General features: G+C 56.0%; 1 protein-coding gene across 1 annotated transcript; it reads right to left on the bottom strand.

The window, feature by feature from the left end:
• LOC133362381 (uncharacterized) lies at positions 1 to 5,294 on the bottom strand. Its single transcript, XM_061581314.1, has 2 exons — positions 3,980 to 5,294; positions 1 to 180 (listed from the first exon to the last, which is right to left on the bottom strand). The coding sequence occupies exons 1-2, from the start codon at positions 5,195 to 5,197 to the stop codon at positions 166 to 168; spliced, it is 1,233 nt and encodes a 410-aa protein (XP_061437298.1). The 5' UTR covers positions 5,198 to 5,294; the 3' UTR covers positions 1 to 165.
• Between the last annotated feature and the right edge of the window lie 11,056 nt (positions 5,295 to 16,350).

Here is a 16,350-nt window from a genome sequence, read left to right as displayed (position 1 = left end):
TTCATGAAAAGTGTTGCGTCCTTGATCGAGTCCGCCTTGCCGGACCGTCGTACGGCACAGGACGCAGTTGGCCATCCGGCAGCGCCGGCAGTTCAGGGAGGCATGGGACAGGCATCGGGGCTCCGTGCGAGCCCCGGGGTTCCGGTTCCCGACGGTCAACAGCCGTCAGGTCCGAGACACCTGGGGGTGGGTCAGGTGGAGACACGTGAGGATCAGCCTGCGACACATCCCTCCCCGAGTCGACGGTCACATCCCACGCTCGGTCGTCACGGCACAACCCGGGGTCACGCGGCGCCGCGTAGGGTTTCAGTCGGGAGGGGTGCACGTACCAACGGCGTTTTCCCCATTTAATCTGTATACTCTGGGGTCGTGCAACCCGCACAATTTCCACCGGTCCCCTCCACGGTCTCAACAGTTTGGGGGACGTAGCCAACGGTGCGTGTGGACAATGCAGCCAGGCTTTATCGCCCGGTTCCCAATTGTGCGTACGCACCTTCCGTTCATGCAATCGCTCGTTCGCGATCTGCCGAGAGCGTGAATTCAATCTCGCAGCCTCTCGCGCCTCCCCCAATTTGGCGATGTTAAACTTAATGTGGTCTGCCAATTTAGATTTTGCACGTGGCTGTGAAATCCCCAGTTGGACGTCCATGGCCGGATCAGCCTCCCGCCCATACATCAGAAAAAATGGAGAAAACCCCGTCGCCGCATGGGGTGCCATCCGATAGGCCGCTAGTACCCCCGGTACCTGTAAGTCCCAATCCACCTGGTCGTCGCATACCTGTTGGCACAGCATAGACGTAATCGTCCTGTTCAGACGTTCAACCATACCGTCAGTCTGCGGGTGGTACGGGGAGGTACGTACTTTCTTCGTACCCAACAGGTCGCACACCTCGCGCAACAAAACACTCGAAAAGTTTTTTCCTTGATCCGTGAGCAAGCATTCGGGGGCGCCTTTGTCCAAAACGTAACCTTGGACAAAGGCGTCCGCCACCGCCGCAGCCGACTGGTTGGCGAGTGGCCACGCCATGGGCCAGCGGGTGAAGTACTCTACGCCAACCAGCAGGAACTTATTTCCCCGAGGTGTGGTGGGAAAGGGCCCCAAGATGTCTAGCGCGACCAATTCGTTCGTGCGCGAAACTTGAATGGATTGAAGCGGTGGATTAGCCGCTATTGGTGGCGGTTTTCTTTTAGCGCACCCTACACACCCCTTAAGAATGTTCGCCACGTCACTGCCCATCCCAGGCCAATAGTAGTCTCGCTGAATGAGGGCGAGCGTTTTGTGAAACCCCAGGTGCATGAGTCGTTCATGGGCAGCCAGGACGACTTTACCCCGTACAGCAACCGGCACCACAAGCACGTGACGCCGGGACATGGAGTCCCACTTCATCAAGAGGCCCTGTCTGCACACCCAGGAACCGACCCGCGTTTCCCCGCCCTCGGGAACGTTAACCTTCCGACGTAGCGCGAGTAGGGAGCTGTCGGCCATTTGCAGACGGCCCCACTCGATGAGAGGCAATGCTAACAGCGAGTCCCTCCCCGTGGGGGCGTCGACCCCCGTCGTATCCGTGGCGGCTAGCACCACTTCCGCGGGAACATCGACAGAAGGTTTACACCGCGCCGATCCCAACTGACATGCGCATTCCGTACGCGTCGGCAACCGTGACAATGCATCCGCATTCGAGTGGCGCAACCCCTTGCGGTAAATCGTCGTGAATTGGTAGTCCTGAAGGACCTCCAACCATCGGGACAATTGGCCGGATGGCTGCGCCACCCGCATAGCGTATTGGAGAGCCGCATGGTCCGTGCGAACCGTAAAGTGACGGCCATACAGATACGGCCTGAATTGCTGTATAAAAAACACGATCGCCAGCAATTCACGCCGTGTCACACAGTAGCGTTGTTCCGCGGGGGACAGAACCCTGCTACCGTAGGCGACCACCCGTTCGACCCCCCCGACCACCTGTGAGAGCACTCCCCCGATACCCGTGTTACTGGCATCCGTGTCGAGCACAAACGGTTGCGTGAAATCGGGGTAACACAAGGGGGGAGCCTGCACCAAGGCGTCACGCAGGGAGCAGAACGCGGCCTCCTCCTCCGGCCCCCAGTGAAACCGCACCCCTTTAGCCGTCAAGGCGTGCAGGGGCCTGGCTATGGTGGCAAACTGTTTGACAAAACGACGGTAATAGGAGGCAAATCCTATGAAGCTGCGGACTTCAGTAACAGAGGTCGGTGTTGGCCATGAGCCGACGCATTCCGTCTTAGCAGGGTCCGTCGAGATCCCCGAACGGCTAACGATATGGCCCAAATACCTGACCGATTCCCGAAGCAGAAAACATTTAGCCGGTTTAAATTTAAGCTTCGCGGAACGCATCCTGAGAAACACTGCCCTCAGTCGCTGGAGGTGCTCCTCAAAAGTTCGGCTGAAAACGATGATATCGTCGAGGTAAATCAAACAGGTGTCCCATTGAAGGCCTGACAAAACCAATTCCATGAGCCTCTGGAACGTGGCAGGAGCGGAATGTAAACCCATGGGCAATCGGTTGAACTCAAATAGGCCTCCCGGTGTCCGGAAAGCGGTTTTAGGTTTCGATTCGTCATCGAGGGGCAATTGCCAAAATCCCGAAAGCAAATCGAGCGTCGAAAAAAACTGTGCTCCTGCCAAGGCATCCAGCGACTCATCCATCCTGGGGAGCGGATACGCATCGGCCATTGATATTTTGTTTAGGCGGCGGAAATCAACACAGAACCGCAGGGATCCATCCTGTTTTTTAACCAAGACGATAGGAGCACCCCACGGACTGGAAGAGGGCGCAATGATGTCGGCCGCCAACATGTCATTTACTGCTGACTGCACATGCTCCTTCTCGGCTGGACTGAGCCGGAAGGGATTCTGTCGAATAGGGGCCGCATCCCCAGTCTCTATGTGGTGGCGCAACAGGTCTGTGCAGCCAATGTCGTACTTGTGCCTGCTAAACACGTCAGCGAACTCGAGCAGCAAGCCCCTCAATGCACCCCTCTGCACACTGGACAAGGTACTGGACCCGGCACACAACGAGTCCAACCACTCCGTCCCCTCCTCACTTTGGGGATGCGTATCGACATGCGAATCGGCGTGAGCAACGAGCTGTTCCTCGACGGGCAGCGGCGCGGCGTGAGCGAGTACCGTTCCCTGCGTAATCACGGCCGGCCGCGACCCCGTATTCAGGACCACAACGAACGGCTCACTGTCCCCCCTCACCATGGTCTGGGCCACCGCTAAGTCGAGGTCCCCTTTAGCCCTGTTAGACGGCCCCAATAGAACTCCCTGCGCCCCCGCATCCGCCCCAAGGGGTTTTCTCAACCGAAGGGGCACCAACATTTGCGATCCCGGGGGCACCCGTACAGTCCGGGTTGCCAGCGCCTGCACCGTCGCACAAGCCGTGCGTATCTTATTTGGACTCTTCAAAAACTCAACCCGCCGACCCGATGGAAGCTCAATGCAGGCCTGGTCTATGAGAATTTTTATGGGCATCTTAGACAGAAAATCCGTGCCTAGTAAACAAGGAACGGCCAACGATGATGATACAAAAATAGGACCCGCCAATTTAATGTCGCCAATACAAATATTCGCCCGAATCTGGCCGATGATTCCCAAAGATCCCCCGTTTGCCGCGTAAAACGGTACGTCCACCGGCAGAAGTGGTCGACATTGTACGGGAAGAATATTATAAATCAGGTCCGAAATAATAGTGGCCGACGCACCCGTGTCCACGAGCACCCGGACCTCAACCCCGTCAATGTACCCCGTTACCACGGACGACCCGGCCGACGCAGCCACAATCCTGTGGGCTAATTCGGACCACTCGACTGCCTTCGGGCCGTACGCGGACCCCTCTCGCCGAACCGAACCCCCGGCGCCCATACCCGGTCCCCCCACCGCTAAGCGGCGACCCGAATGTGCCGTGCTTGTGGACCGAACGTGTGAGGTGCCGCGACTTGCCGGGTTCAGTTGGGATGTCTTGAGTCCCTGGGCGTCGTCCGGACGTGGTCCCGCGGTGCGTTGACGCGGGGCCCGGCATCCCGACGCGACGTGGCCCCGAAGGCCGCAGTTGTAGCAGACGACGAGGGACGTCGTGGGTTTCGGTTGCTCCAGCTTGCGGGAGGAGCGTGTGGGCGAACGACCGCCCGTTCTCCACTCCCCCGGCCTCGAACCCGCGAAGGCCTCCTCCCGAGGCACAGCAGGCTGAGGTCCGATGATCGTGGCGGCCGGTGCCCCGTTCTCCACCGATGCGCAGACGACCGTCGGTTTCCGCTGTAGGACCTCGTAAGCGTGGATACTCGTGGCAATCCCCAGGGAGCAGATGTCCATCTCGTCCGCCGTATTAATGGGAACTCCCAATCCGTGAGCCAGCGCCAGCAGCTGCTCCGTCACCATGGCGTCCTTCCCCTCCTTGTCCATACGGGGAAAAGCTGAATCTGCCAGGGCGAGCAGCGCCGTGCGATAGGCGAGCGTTGTTTCTCCAACCACCTTCCGCCGATCGTAGAACTGGTGGCGACAGGTCGAGGGCGGCCCGAACACCTTGGCCAACAGGTGCAGCGCGGCCTGGAGCGTTGAGCGGGACGACCTCGGGGCAGACGTGAAGGCCGCAAGCGCGTCGTCGTCGAGCATCGCTGGCAGCGCGCGCAGGGCAGTGGTGTCGGACCACCCCGACATTTCTTGATGCGCGATGAACCGTCGCTGGAAGGCTCCCCAGTCGCCCCCGTCCGCCTTGAACACCGACAGCGCGGGCAATCGTTGCTGGAGAACTCGATCGTCGTCGTCGTCGTTGGAGCGATTTTCCCGCGCGCCGCTGTGGTTGTAGAAAATGTCGGCTCCCTCTGCAGGCGCAAAATGGAGAGCTCCGGCGCTCGCCGATGACGCGGGCTGCGCTGTGTGGAGACCTCTGGCCACGTGGTGTCCTCGTTTCCCGCCAAGCGGAGTCGGGCCCTCAAAAATGGCGCCAACTCCCAAACTTTTGGCGCGAAACGCCGTATGGCGGGAACCCTCCAGCCGCGCCGCCTCTTCCAACCCCGCAGGCGTTCCTCCGGCCGCTGGAACGGAGATCTCCGCCAAGATTGCAGCGGCGGCGAGCAGCAACTCCGCCAGGCGGGAATGTGCGTCCTGCAGGCTGGTGTCGGAGGCGGGCGGAGCATCGGCCATTTCCGCGAAGTGCTGCATCGGCGGCAACTCCTCGTCCTCTCCTCCCGAGGGTGGTGTCACCGGTACGTCGTCGTCTCCCCGGTCTTGCACGTGGGAACGAGAAGTCTTCCTTGTGTCCATTTCTCCTTGAAGACAGGTTTACTTCTGACGCCAGTTGTAAAGTAGTAACTCGGCAGGAGACGACTTCACGGGTAGCACACTCTTTATTTTCACCAACTTGTAGTTACACGGATGACTAACACCCTACTTCGTTACACGGGTGACCAACACCCACTTAGCTACACGGGTGACGGACACCCACTCAGCTACGACTTCGTTACACGGGTGACCAACACCCACTTAGCTACACGGGTGACGGACACCCACTCAGCTACGACTTCGTTACACGGGTGACCAACACCCACTTAGCTACACGGGTGACCCACACCCACTCAGCTACACGGGTGACCCACACCCACTCAGCTACTCGGGTGACTAACACCCACTCAGCTACACGGGTGACTAACACCCACTCAGCTACACGGGTGACTAACACCCACTCAGCTACACGGGTGACTAACACCCACTCAGCTACACGGGTGACTAACACCCACTCAGCTACACGGGCGACTAACACCCACTCAGCTGTACTGACACGGGCTCTTACGCCCCGTTGCCGTCCGGGACACACCCAGCCGGGGTGCCCGTCTCGGCTCTGGGTACCACCGTCCCGACCCACACGGGCGTCGGACTACGGTCCCCCCAGTCTCGGCTCCGAGCCACACAGGGCCCCTATCTCCTCCACCCCGTCTTCGGTCTTCAACTGGTTAACACTGACCACGAGTGCTCTCGCGCGTCCCCCTTTATACCCCTCCTGCGGACGTCGCTGAGAGTACCCACTTATCTGACCAATCACTGCGCACTCGCTACGATCCTCTCTTCCCAGCTTGTGTGAGCGCGCCTCACCACCGGCGCGCGCGTCCATGCCACGCCCACACTGCGTTCCCAACCCCGCGCCCCGTGATCCCTCACTGCCGGCGCACGTCAATACCACCACTACACATACACACTGAGCAGCGTTGCGTGTTGTTGGTCACGAAGTGGTAGACGCATTGAGATGATGCGGTCAGAGTGACCAGTTGGCAGGCTTGCAAGCTTGGTAGCGATAGAGTCCCTGATCATGAAGCCGACACCTGAACGGCGTCTCTCTGTCGCTGGTTTACCTGACCAGTAGAGAGTGTAGCCTGCGCCATGCTCCCTCAGACTGCCTTCCTCTGAAAAGCGGATTTCGCTGAGGGCGGCGATGTCAACATCCAGCAGAGCGAGTTCGTGTGCAATTAGAGCAGATCGTCACTCAGGTCGAGTGCTGTCAGCTGAGTCTAGCATGGTTCTGATGTTCCAGCATGCGAGTTTGAGTCCTTTCCCACCTTTTAAGGCGAGTGGGATGCGCCGTCGATTCTTTGATGTAATTCGACCGCATATGAAGATGCCCGTTGACCGCGGTAAGCCAACTGAGGGAGGAGGAGACGAGCTTTGTTTAGGCCACCTTTTCTAGGCCCCTCTCCGTGTGGAGCAAGCAGTGCTGTCCCTAGAAAAGGCTGCTTGGTCGCTCAGGGTGCTGCCGGGTGATGATGTCGTTTCCAGGTCATCATCAGACGACCACTTGCGCCTGAGCCGCCTGCATGCAGGATTGAGACTGCGGCTGCCAGTGTCATCTTACACCTGCCGAGTTCGCCCCTTTCCCATCGCTACAGGACTTAGTGAGACCGGGGGGGGGGGGGTAGACGTGAAGATTTCCTTCTTGCCTGCGCAAAGGAGCTTTCAAGTGGAGTGCAGTGTGCGCAGAACTGACCCCACCCTTTAAACCCGGGGTTCGTCTGCCATGGCCTAGCAAGCTGGGACGGTGACAGCGAGGTCCTCGGGCCGTAGGTTTTACATCAGAGTTTCCTTCTCCTAGGTAGACGGCCTTCCAAGGCTGAAGAGATCCACCTTCCCTGCTATTTCAAACCATAGCTGGTAGGCCACAGCCGCAGTCCACAGTAACGAAGTGGCGCGCCTTACACACACACACAGCAACTACTACACACACACAGCAACCACTACACACACACACAGCAACTACTACACACACACACAGCAACCACTACACACACACACACAGCAACCCCTACACACACACACAGCAACCCCTACACACACACAGCAACCACTACACACACACACAGCAACCACTACACACACACACAGCAACCACTACACACACACACAGCAACTACTACACACACACACAGCAACCACTACACACACACACAGCAACTACTCCACACACACACACAGCAACTACTACACACACACAGCAACCACTACACACACACACACAGCAACCACTACACACACACACAGCAACCACTACACACATACACCGCAACTACTACACACACACAGCAACCACTACACACACACACAGCAACCACTACACACACACACACAGCAACCCCTACACACACACACATCAACCACTACACACACACACAGGAACCCCTACACACACACAGCAACTACTACACACACACACAGCAACTACTACACACACACACAGCCACCCCTACACACACCTACAACACCACTCATCACACGGTGTGTGTGTGTAGGGGTACCTGGTGTGTGTGTGTAGGGGTTCCTGGTGTGTGTGAGTGTGTGAAGGGGTTCTTGGTGTGTATGTGTAGCCCATGGGCTTGTAATTACCAAAACGCTGTTCCGGCATATGCGCATCCACACCACAACATGGATGCATGCTGGGTCCAAGCAAGAACATCTGCTCGACTACATAGTGACGGAACTGAGGATGCCAGCCATTGTTCTTTACACCAGGACCTACCGTGGAGCTGATCTGCCCTCTGACCATCGACTAGTCATCTGTAAGATGCGCCTGCCATTCTTCCACTCCGGTGGTGTACACCCAGGACCCCATTCCAACCTATGGTGGCCTGGTGTCAGTTCGCAGATGAAAGCTGCAAGTGAGAATTTCATCATCGCTTGCGGCTGGGGTTGGCATCGTCCCTCACTCCCCCTGATGTCGAGGGTAAATGGGCGAGGTTTAAGACTGTTACTCATGCAGCTGCAATGGCTGCTTTGGGTACGCAGTCCAGACGTCCTCAGAGACCCTGGCTGACAGAGGGGGTGTTCAGGATGGTTGAGAAAAAGCGACAGGCCCACTCTCATCGTCTACAGCATCCCACGTCAGAGAATGAAGAGGCTTACCGCAGCCTTCGCTCGGAGGTTCGGAGAACCGTGAGGCGCTGCAAGGATGGGTTCCGCAGGATTGGAAGGATGCCCTGGTCGTCCCCCTCTTTAAGAAGGGGGACCGCACAGACTGTAACAACTACAGGGGCATCTTAAATCTCAGTGTGTCGGGAAAGGTCCTGGCAAGGATGTTTCAACATCATCTTGCCAGGAACGCTGAGGAGAGGCTTGCGGAGCCCCAATGCGGTTTCAGGAAAGGGCGGTCTGTACAGATGCCAAATTTTCTCTCTGTCTGCTACAGCAGAGGTGTAGGGAATTCCTACAAGGCCTACATCTCTGCTTCATTGACCTGGTCAAGGCCTATGATACCATCAGTAGGCCTGAGCTCTGGGTTGTTCTTCGTGCTTTCGGAGTCCCTGACCCTCTGCTCACACTCATTAAGGACCTTCATGATGGTGAGCAGGCCCGGGTAAAACTACGTGGCCGGGAGTCAGAGCCATTCCCTGTACACCTTGGGGTGCGACAGGGATGTCCTCTGGCTCCCACATTATTTAACATCTATTTTGACCACGTAGTTCGTGAAGCCTCCAATCGCTGTACCGGAGGAATTTCCATCTGGTACAGATACAATGGGAGTCTGATCGATGTCCGGGTGTGGTCAAGGGATAGCTCCCTATTGGTCAACCTCGTTATGTATGCCAACGACCTGGTAATTGCGGCTCACTCAGGGGAGTGTGCCATTAAGAGGTGGGGCCTTACCATCAGCCCCACCAAAACGAAGCACCTGCTTGGGTATTTTGTAACATCGGGCACTCCACCCCCACAACTCCCAATCGGTGATGGGGCAGTTGTGAAGAGAGTGGAGAGGTTCCCATACCTGGGCAGTGTGCTCATGACCGGCTCCGGTTTAACAGCAGAGGTCTCACTCTGAATCAGTCGAGCGGCATTATATTTTTGTCGGTTGCGTAATGTTGTGCGGAAGCTACCTGGTCTGTCGCTCCGCACGAAGCTTCAGGTCTTCTCGGCCACGGTCATTCCCTCCCTTCTCTACGCATGCGAAACGTGGACCCCCCCTAATGGAACATCTTCGCCGGTTAGAAACATTTAGGCTGGCCTGCCTATGATCAATCCTGGGTTTAACCAGGCTGGATTGTGTGGGGAGCTCACAAATCCTCGAAAGATCTGGAAAAAGTCCCATCGGTGAACACCTCCGGCAGGCAAGGCTGTGTTGGCGGTGCCATGTAGCCCGCATGCCCAATCACCGCATGCCCAAACAGCTTTTGTTTGGCCGGATTGTGGGGGTTAAACGCGTGCGGCATGGGCTAGAGAAGAGATGGAGTGACGTGGTACAGGAGGATGTGGAGCTGAGTAGACGTGCCGATGACTGGTACCAGCGGTGTCAAGATCGGCCTCTGTGGAGGAGGCTCGTGAAGGACGCTACTGGGCAGTTGGAGGCAGTCGCCCTCCAACAACAACGGAGGGCGGAGGAGCGACGCTCACAACAACGAACGGAGCGCCGGGTGGCTAAAGCATAGCAGGTTGGCACAGTAGGGAGCACAGGTGGTGCATCAGCCAGTCATCTCAGTCATCTCAGTCAGTCGACCCGTGGCACCTGCTGGGTCTGCCCCGTGACCTGCCAGCGGGCGTTCGACACTTCACGTGGCCTCAAGGTGCACTTGGCCTGGCACAAGCGTCATGGTGACGTCACCGCCACTTAGTGGCGAATGGCGGTTGTTGTACCTGGTGTGTGTGTGTGTGTAGAGGTACCTGGTGTGTGTGTGTGTAGAGGTACCTGGTGTGTGTGTGTGTGTAGAGGTACCTGGTGTGTGTGTGTGTGTAGAGGTACCTGGTGTGTCTGTGTGTAGAGGTACCTGGTGTGTGTGTGTGTGTGTAGAGGTACCTGGTGTGTGTGTGTGTGTAGAGGTACCTGGTGTGTGTGTGTGTAGAGGTACCTGGTGTGTGTGTGTGTAGTGGTACCTGGTGTGTGTTTAGGGGTACCTGTTGTTGTGTGTGTGTGTGTAGAGGTACCTAGTGTGTGTGTGTGTGTAGAGGTACCTGGTGTGTGTGTGTGTGTAGGGGTACCTGGTGTGTGTGTGTGTGTGTAGGGGTACCTGGTGTGTGTGTGTGTAGAGGTACCTGGTGTGTGTGTGTGTAGGGGTACCTGGTGTGTGTGTGTGTGTAGGTACCTGGTGTGTGTGTGTGTGTGTAGGTACCTGGTGTGTGTGTGTAGGGGTACCTGGTGTGTGTGTGTGTAGGGGTACCTGGTGTGTGTGTTGTGTAGGGGTACCTGGTGTGTGTGTGTAGAGGTACCTGGTGTGTGTGTGTGTGTGTGTAGAGGTACCTGGTGTGTGTGTGTGTGTAGGGTACCTGGTGTGTGTGTGTGTGTAGGGGTACCTGGCGTGTGTGTGTGTGTGTAGGGGTACCTGGTGTGTGTGTGTGTAGGTACCTGGTGTGTGTGTGTGTAGGTACCTGGTGTGTGTGTGTGTAGGTGTACCTGGTGTGTGTGTGTGTAGGGGTACCTGGTGTGTGTGTGTGTATGTAGGGGTACCTGGTGTTGTGTGTGTGTAGAGGTACCTGGTGTTGTGTGTGTGTAGAGGTACCTGGTGTGTGTGTGTGTAGAGGTACCTGGTGTGTGTGTGTGTAGAGGTACCTGGTGTGTGTGTGTGTGTGTAGGGTACCTGGTGTGTGTGTGTGTAGAGGTACCTGGTGTGTGTATGTGTGTGTAGGTGTACCTGGTGTGTGTGTGTGTAGAGGTACCTGGTGTGTGTGTGTGTAGAGGTACCTGGTGTGTGTGTGTGTTGTAGGGTACCTGGTGTGTGTGTGTGTAGAGGTACCTGGTGTGTGTGTGTGTGTGTAGGGTACCTGGTGTGTGTGTGTGTAGAGGTACCTGGTGTGTGTGTGTGTACGGGTACCTGGTGTGTGTGTGTGTGTGTAGAGGTACCTGGTGTGTGTGTGTGTAGAGGTACCTGGTGTGTGTGTGTGTGTAGGGGTACCTGGTGTGTGTGTGTAGGAGTACCTGGTGTGTGTGTGTGTGTAGAGGTACCTGGTGTGTGTGTGTGTGTAGGGGTACCTGGTGTTGTGTGTGTGTGTAGAGGTACCTGGTGTTGTGTGTGTGTGTGTAGGTGTTGTGTGTGTGTGTAGGTGTACCTGGTGTGTGTGTGTGTAGAGGTACCTGGTGTGTGTGTGTAGGTGTACCTGGTGTGTGTGTGTGTAGGGGTACCTGGTGTGTGTGTGTGTAGGGGTACCTGGTGTGTGTGTGTGTAGGGGTACCTGGTGTGTGTGTGTGTGTGTAGGGGTACCTGGTGTGTGTGTGTGTGTAGAGGTACCTGGTGTGTGTGTGTGTGTGTAGGGGTACCTGGTTTGTGTGTGTGTGTGTGTAGGGGTACCTGGTGTGTGTGTGTGTGTAGGTACCTGGTGTGTGTGTGTGTAGGGGTACCTGGTGTGTGCGTGTGTAGGGGTACCTGGTGTGTGTGTGTAGAGGTACCTGGTGTGTGTGTGTGTGTAGAGGTACCTGGTGTGTGTGTGTGTGTAGGGTACCTGGTGTGTGTGTGTGTGTAGGGGTACCTGGTGTGTGTGTGTGTGTAGGGGTACCTGGTGTGTGTGTGTGTGTAGGTACCTGGTGTGTGTGTGTGTAGGTACCTGGTGTGTGTGTGTGTAGGGGTACCTGGTGTGTGTGTGTAGGGGTACCTGGTGTGTGTGTGTAGAGGTACCTGGTGTGTGTGTGTGTGTAGAGGTACCTGGTGTGTGTGTGTGTAGGGTACCTGGTGTGTGTGTGTGTGTAGGGGTACCTGGTGTGTGTGTGTGTGTAGGGGTACCTGGTGGTGTGTGTGTGTAGGTACCTGGTGTGTGTGTGTGTAGGTACCTGGTGTGTGTGTGTGTAGGTGTACCTGGTGTGTGTGTGTGTAGGGGTACCTGGTGTGTGTGTGTATGTAGGGGTACCTGGTGTTGTGTGTGTGTGTAGAGGTACCTGGTGTTGTGTGTGTAGAGGTACCTGGTGTGTGTGTGTGTAGAGGTACCTGGTGTGTGTGTGTGTAGAGGTACCTGGTGTGTGTGTGTGTGTGTAGGGTACCTGGTGTGTGTGTGTAGAGGTACCTGGCGTGTGTGTGTGTGTGTAGGTGTACCTGGTGTGTGTGTGTGTAGGGGTACCTGGTGTGTGTGTGTGTAGAGGTACCTGGTGTGTATGTGTGTAGGGTACCTGGTGTGTGTGTGTGTAGAGGTACCTGGTGTGTGTGTGTGTGTAGGGTACCTGGTGTGTGTGTGTGTAGAGGTACCTGGTGTGTGTGTGTGTGTACGGGTACCTGGTGTGTGTGTGTGTGTAGAGGTACCTGGTGTGTGTGTGTAGAGGTACCTGGTGTGTGTGTGTGTGTAGGGGTACCTGGTGTGTGTGTGTGTGTGTAGGAGTACCTGGTGTGTGTGTGTGTGTAGAGGTACCTGGTGTGTGCGTGTGTGTAGGGGTACCTGGTGTTGTGTGTGTGTGTAGAGGTACCTGGTGTTGTGTGTGTGTGTGTAGGTGTTGTGTGTGTGTGTAGGTGTACCTGGTGTGTGTGTGTGTAGAGGTACCTGGTGTGTGTGGTGTGTGTAGGTGTACCTGGTGTGTGTGGTGTAGGGTACCTGGTGTGTGTGTGTGTGTAGGGGTACCTGGTGTGTGTGTGTGTAGGGGTACCTGGTGTGTGTGTGTGTAGGGGTACCTGGTGTGTGTGTGTGTGTAGGGGTACCTGGTTGTGTGTGTGTGTGTAGAGGTACCTGGTGTGTGTGTGTGTGTGTAGGTGTACCTGGTGTGTGTGTGTGTAGGGGTACCTGGTGTGTGTGTGTGTAGAGGTACCTGTGGTGTGTGTGTGTGTGTGTAGGGTACCTGGTGTGTGTGTGTGTAGAGGTACCTGGTGTGTGTGTGTGTAGGGTACCTGGTGTGTGTGTGTTGTAGAGGTACCTGGTGTGTGTGTGTGTGTGTACGGGTACCTGGTGTGTGTGTGTGTGTGTAGAGGTACCTGGTGTGTGTGTGTGTAGAGGTACCTGGTGTGTGTGTGTGTGTAGGGGTACCTGGTGTGTGTGTGTGTGTGTAGGAGTACCTGGTGTGTGTGTGTGTGTAGAGGTACCTGGTGTGTGTGTGTGTAGGGGTACCTGGTGTTGTGTGTGTGTGTAGAGGTACCTGGTGTTGTTGTGTGTGTGTGTAGGTGTTGTGTGTGTGTGTAGGTGTACCTGGTGTGTGTGTGTAGAGGTACCTGGTGTGTGTGTGTAGGTGTACCTGGTGTGTGTGTGTGTAGGGGTACCTGGTGTGTGTGTGTAGGGGTACCTGGTGTGTGTGTGTGTAGGGGTACCTGGTGTGTGTGTGTGTGTAGGGGTACCTGGTGTGTGTGTGTGTAGGGGTACCTGGTGTGTGTGTGTGTGTAGAGGTACCTGGTGTGTGTGTGTGTAGGTGTACCTGGTGTGTGTGTGTGTAGGGGTACCTGGTGTGTGTGTGTAGTAGGGGTACCTGGTGTTGTGTGTGTGTAGAGGTACCTGGTGTTGTGTGTGTGTAGAGGTACCTGGTGTGGTGTGTGTGTAGAGGTACCTGGTGTGTGTGTGTGTGTAGGGGTACCTGGTGTGTGTGTGTGTGTAGAGGTACCTGGTGTGTGTGTGTGTGTAGGTGTACCTGGTGTTGTGTGTGTGTGTGTAGGGGTACCTGTGTGTGTGTGTGTGTAGGGTACCTGGTGTGTGTGTGTGTAGGGGTACCTGGTGTGTGCGTGTGTAGGGGTACCTGGTGTTGTGTGTGTGTAGAGGGTACCTGGTGTGTGTGTGTGTGTAGAGGTACCTGGTGTGTGTGTGTGTAGGGGTACCTGGTGTGTGTGTGTGTGTAGGGGTACCTGGTGTGTGTGTGTGTGTAGAGGTACCTGGTGTGTGTGTGTGTGTGTAGGGTACCTGGTGGTGTGTGTGTGTAGAGGTACCTGGTGTGTGTGTGTGTGTAGGGTACCTGGTGTGTGTGTGTGTAGAGGTACCTGGTGTGTGTGTGTGGTACGGGTACCTGGTGTGTGTGTGTGTGTGTAGGGTACCTGGTGTGTGTGTGTGTAGAGGTACCTGGTGTGTGTGTGTGTACGGGTACCTGGTGTGTGTGTGTGTGTGTAGAGGTACCTGGTGTGTGTGTGTGTAGAGGTACCTGGTGTGGTGTGTGTGTAGGGGTACCTGGTGTGTGTGTGTGTAGGAGTACCTGGTGTGTGTGTGTGTGTAGAGGTACCTGGTGTGTGTGTGTGTGTAGGGGTACCTGGTGTTTGTGTGTGTGTGTAGAGGTACCTGGTGTTGTGTGTGTGTGTGTAGGTGTTGTGTGTGTGTGTAGGTGTACCTGGTGTGTGTGTGTGTAGAGGTACCTGGTGTGTGTGTGTGTGTGTAGGTGTACCTGGTGTGTGTGTGTGTAGGGGTACCTGGTTGTGTGTGTGTGTAGGGGTACCTGGTGTGTGTGTGTGTAGGGGTACCTGGTGTGTGTGTGTGTGTGTAGGGTACCCTGGTGTGTGTGGTGTGTGTAGAGGTACCTGGTGTGTGTGTGTGTGTAGGGGTACCTGGTTGTGTGTGTGTGTGTAGGGGTACCTGGTTTGTGTGTGTGTGTGTAGGGTACCTGGTGTGTGTGTGTGTGTAGGTACCTGGTGTGTGTGTGTGTAGGGGTACCTGGTGTGTGCGTGTGTAGGGGTACCTGGTGTGTGTGTGTAGAGGTACCTGGTGTGTGTGTGTGTGTAGAGGTACCTGGTGTGTGTGTGTGTGTAGGGTACCTGGTGTGTGTGTGTGTGTAGGGGTACCTGGTGTGTGTGTGTGTGTAGGGGTACCTGGTGTGTGTGTGTGTAGGTACCTGGTGTGTGTGTGTGTAGGTACCTGGTGTGTGTGTGTGTAGGGGTACCTGGTGTGTGTGTGTGTAGGGGTACCTGGTGTGTGTGTGTAGAGGTACCTGGTGTGTGTGTGTGTGTAGAGGTACCTGGTGTGTGTGTGTGTGTAGGGTACCTGGTGTGTGTGTGTGTGTAGGGGTACCTGGTGTGTGTGTGTGTGTAGGGGTACCTGGTGTGTGTGTGTGTGTAGGTACCTGGTGTGTGTGTGTGTAGGTACCTGGTGTGTGTGTGTGTAGGTGTACCTGGTGTGTGTGTGTGTGTAGGGGTACCTGGTGTGTGTGTGTATGTAGGGGTACCTGGTGTTGTGTGTGTGTGTAGAGGTACCTGGTGTTGTGTGTGTAGAGGTACCTGGTGTGTGTGTGTGTAGAGGTACCTGGTGTGTGTGTGTGTAGAGGTACCTGGTGTGTGTGTGTGTGTGTAGGGTACCTGGTGTGTGTGTGTAGAGGTACCTGGTGTGTGTGTGTGTGTGTAGGTGTACCTGGTGTGTGTGTGTGTAGGGGTACCTGGTGTGTGTGTGTGTAGAGGTACCTGGTGTGTGTGTGTGTAGGGTACCTGGTGTATGTGTGTGTAGAGGTACCTGGTGTGTGTGTGTGTGTAGGGTACCTGGTGTGTGTGTGTGTAGAGGTACCTGGTGTGTGTGTGTGTGTACGGGTACCTGGTGTGTGTGTGTGTGTAGAGGTACCTGGTGTGTGTGTGTGTAGAGGTACCTGGTGTGTGTGTGTGTGTAGGGGTACCTGGTGTGTGTGTGTGTGTGTGTAGGAGTACCTGGTGTGTGTGTGTAGAGGTACCTGGTGTGTGTGTGTGTGTAGGGGTACCTGGTGTTGTGTGTGTGTGTAGAGGTACCTGGTGTTGTGTGTGTGTGTGTGTGTAGGTGTTGTGTGTGTGTGTAGGTGTACCTGGTGTGTGTGTGTGTAGAGGTACCTGGTGTGTGTGTGTGTGTAGGTGTACCTGGTGTGTGTGTGTGTAGGGGTACCTGGTGTGTGTGTGTGTGTAGGGGTACCTGGTGTGTGTGTGTGTAGGGGTACCTGGTGTGTGTGTGTGTAGGGGTACCTGGTGTGTGTGTGTGTGTAGGGGTACCTGGTGTGTGTGTGTGTGTGTGTGTAG

Source organism: Lethenteron reissneri, unplaced genomic scaffold (assembly GCF_015708825.2).
Source record: "Lethenteron reissneri isolate LAM-NWPU_2019-01 unplaced genomic scaffold, ASM1570882v1 scaffold_146, whole genome shotgun sequence".
NCBI classification, from domain to species: Eukaryota; Metazoa; Chordata; class Hyperoartia; order Petromyzontiformes; family Petromyzontidae; genus Lethenteron; species Lethenteron reissneri.
This window is presented reverse-complemented; position numbering and strand designations above follow the sequence as displayed.

Excerpts from the sequence above, each read along its gene's own strand:
- LOC133362381 (XM_061581314.1), bottom strand. The coding sequence starts at position 5,197 with ATGCAGCACTTCGCGGAAATGGCCGATGCTCCGCCCGCCTCCGACACC.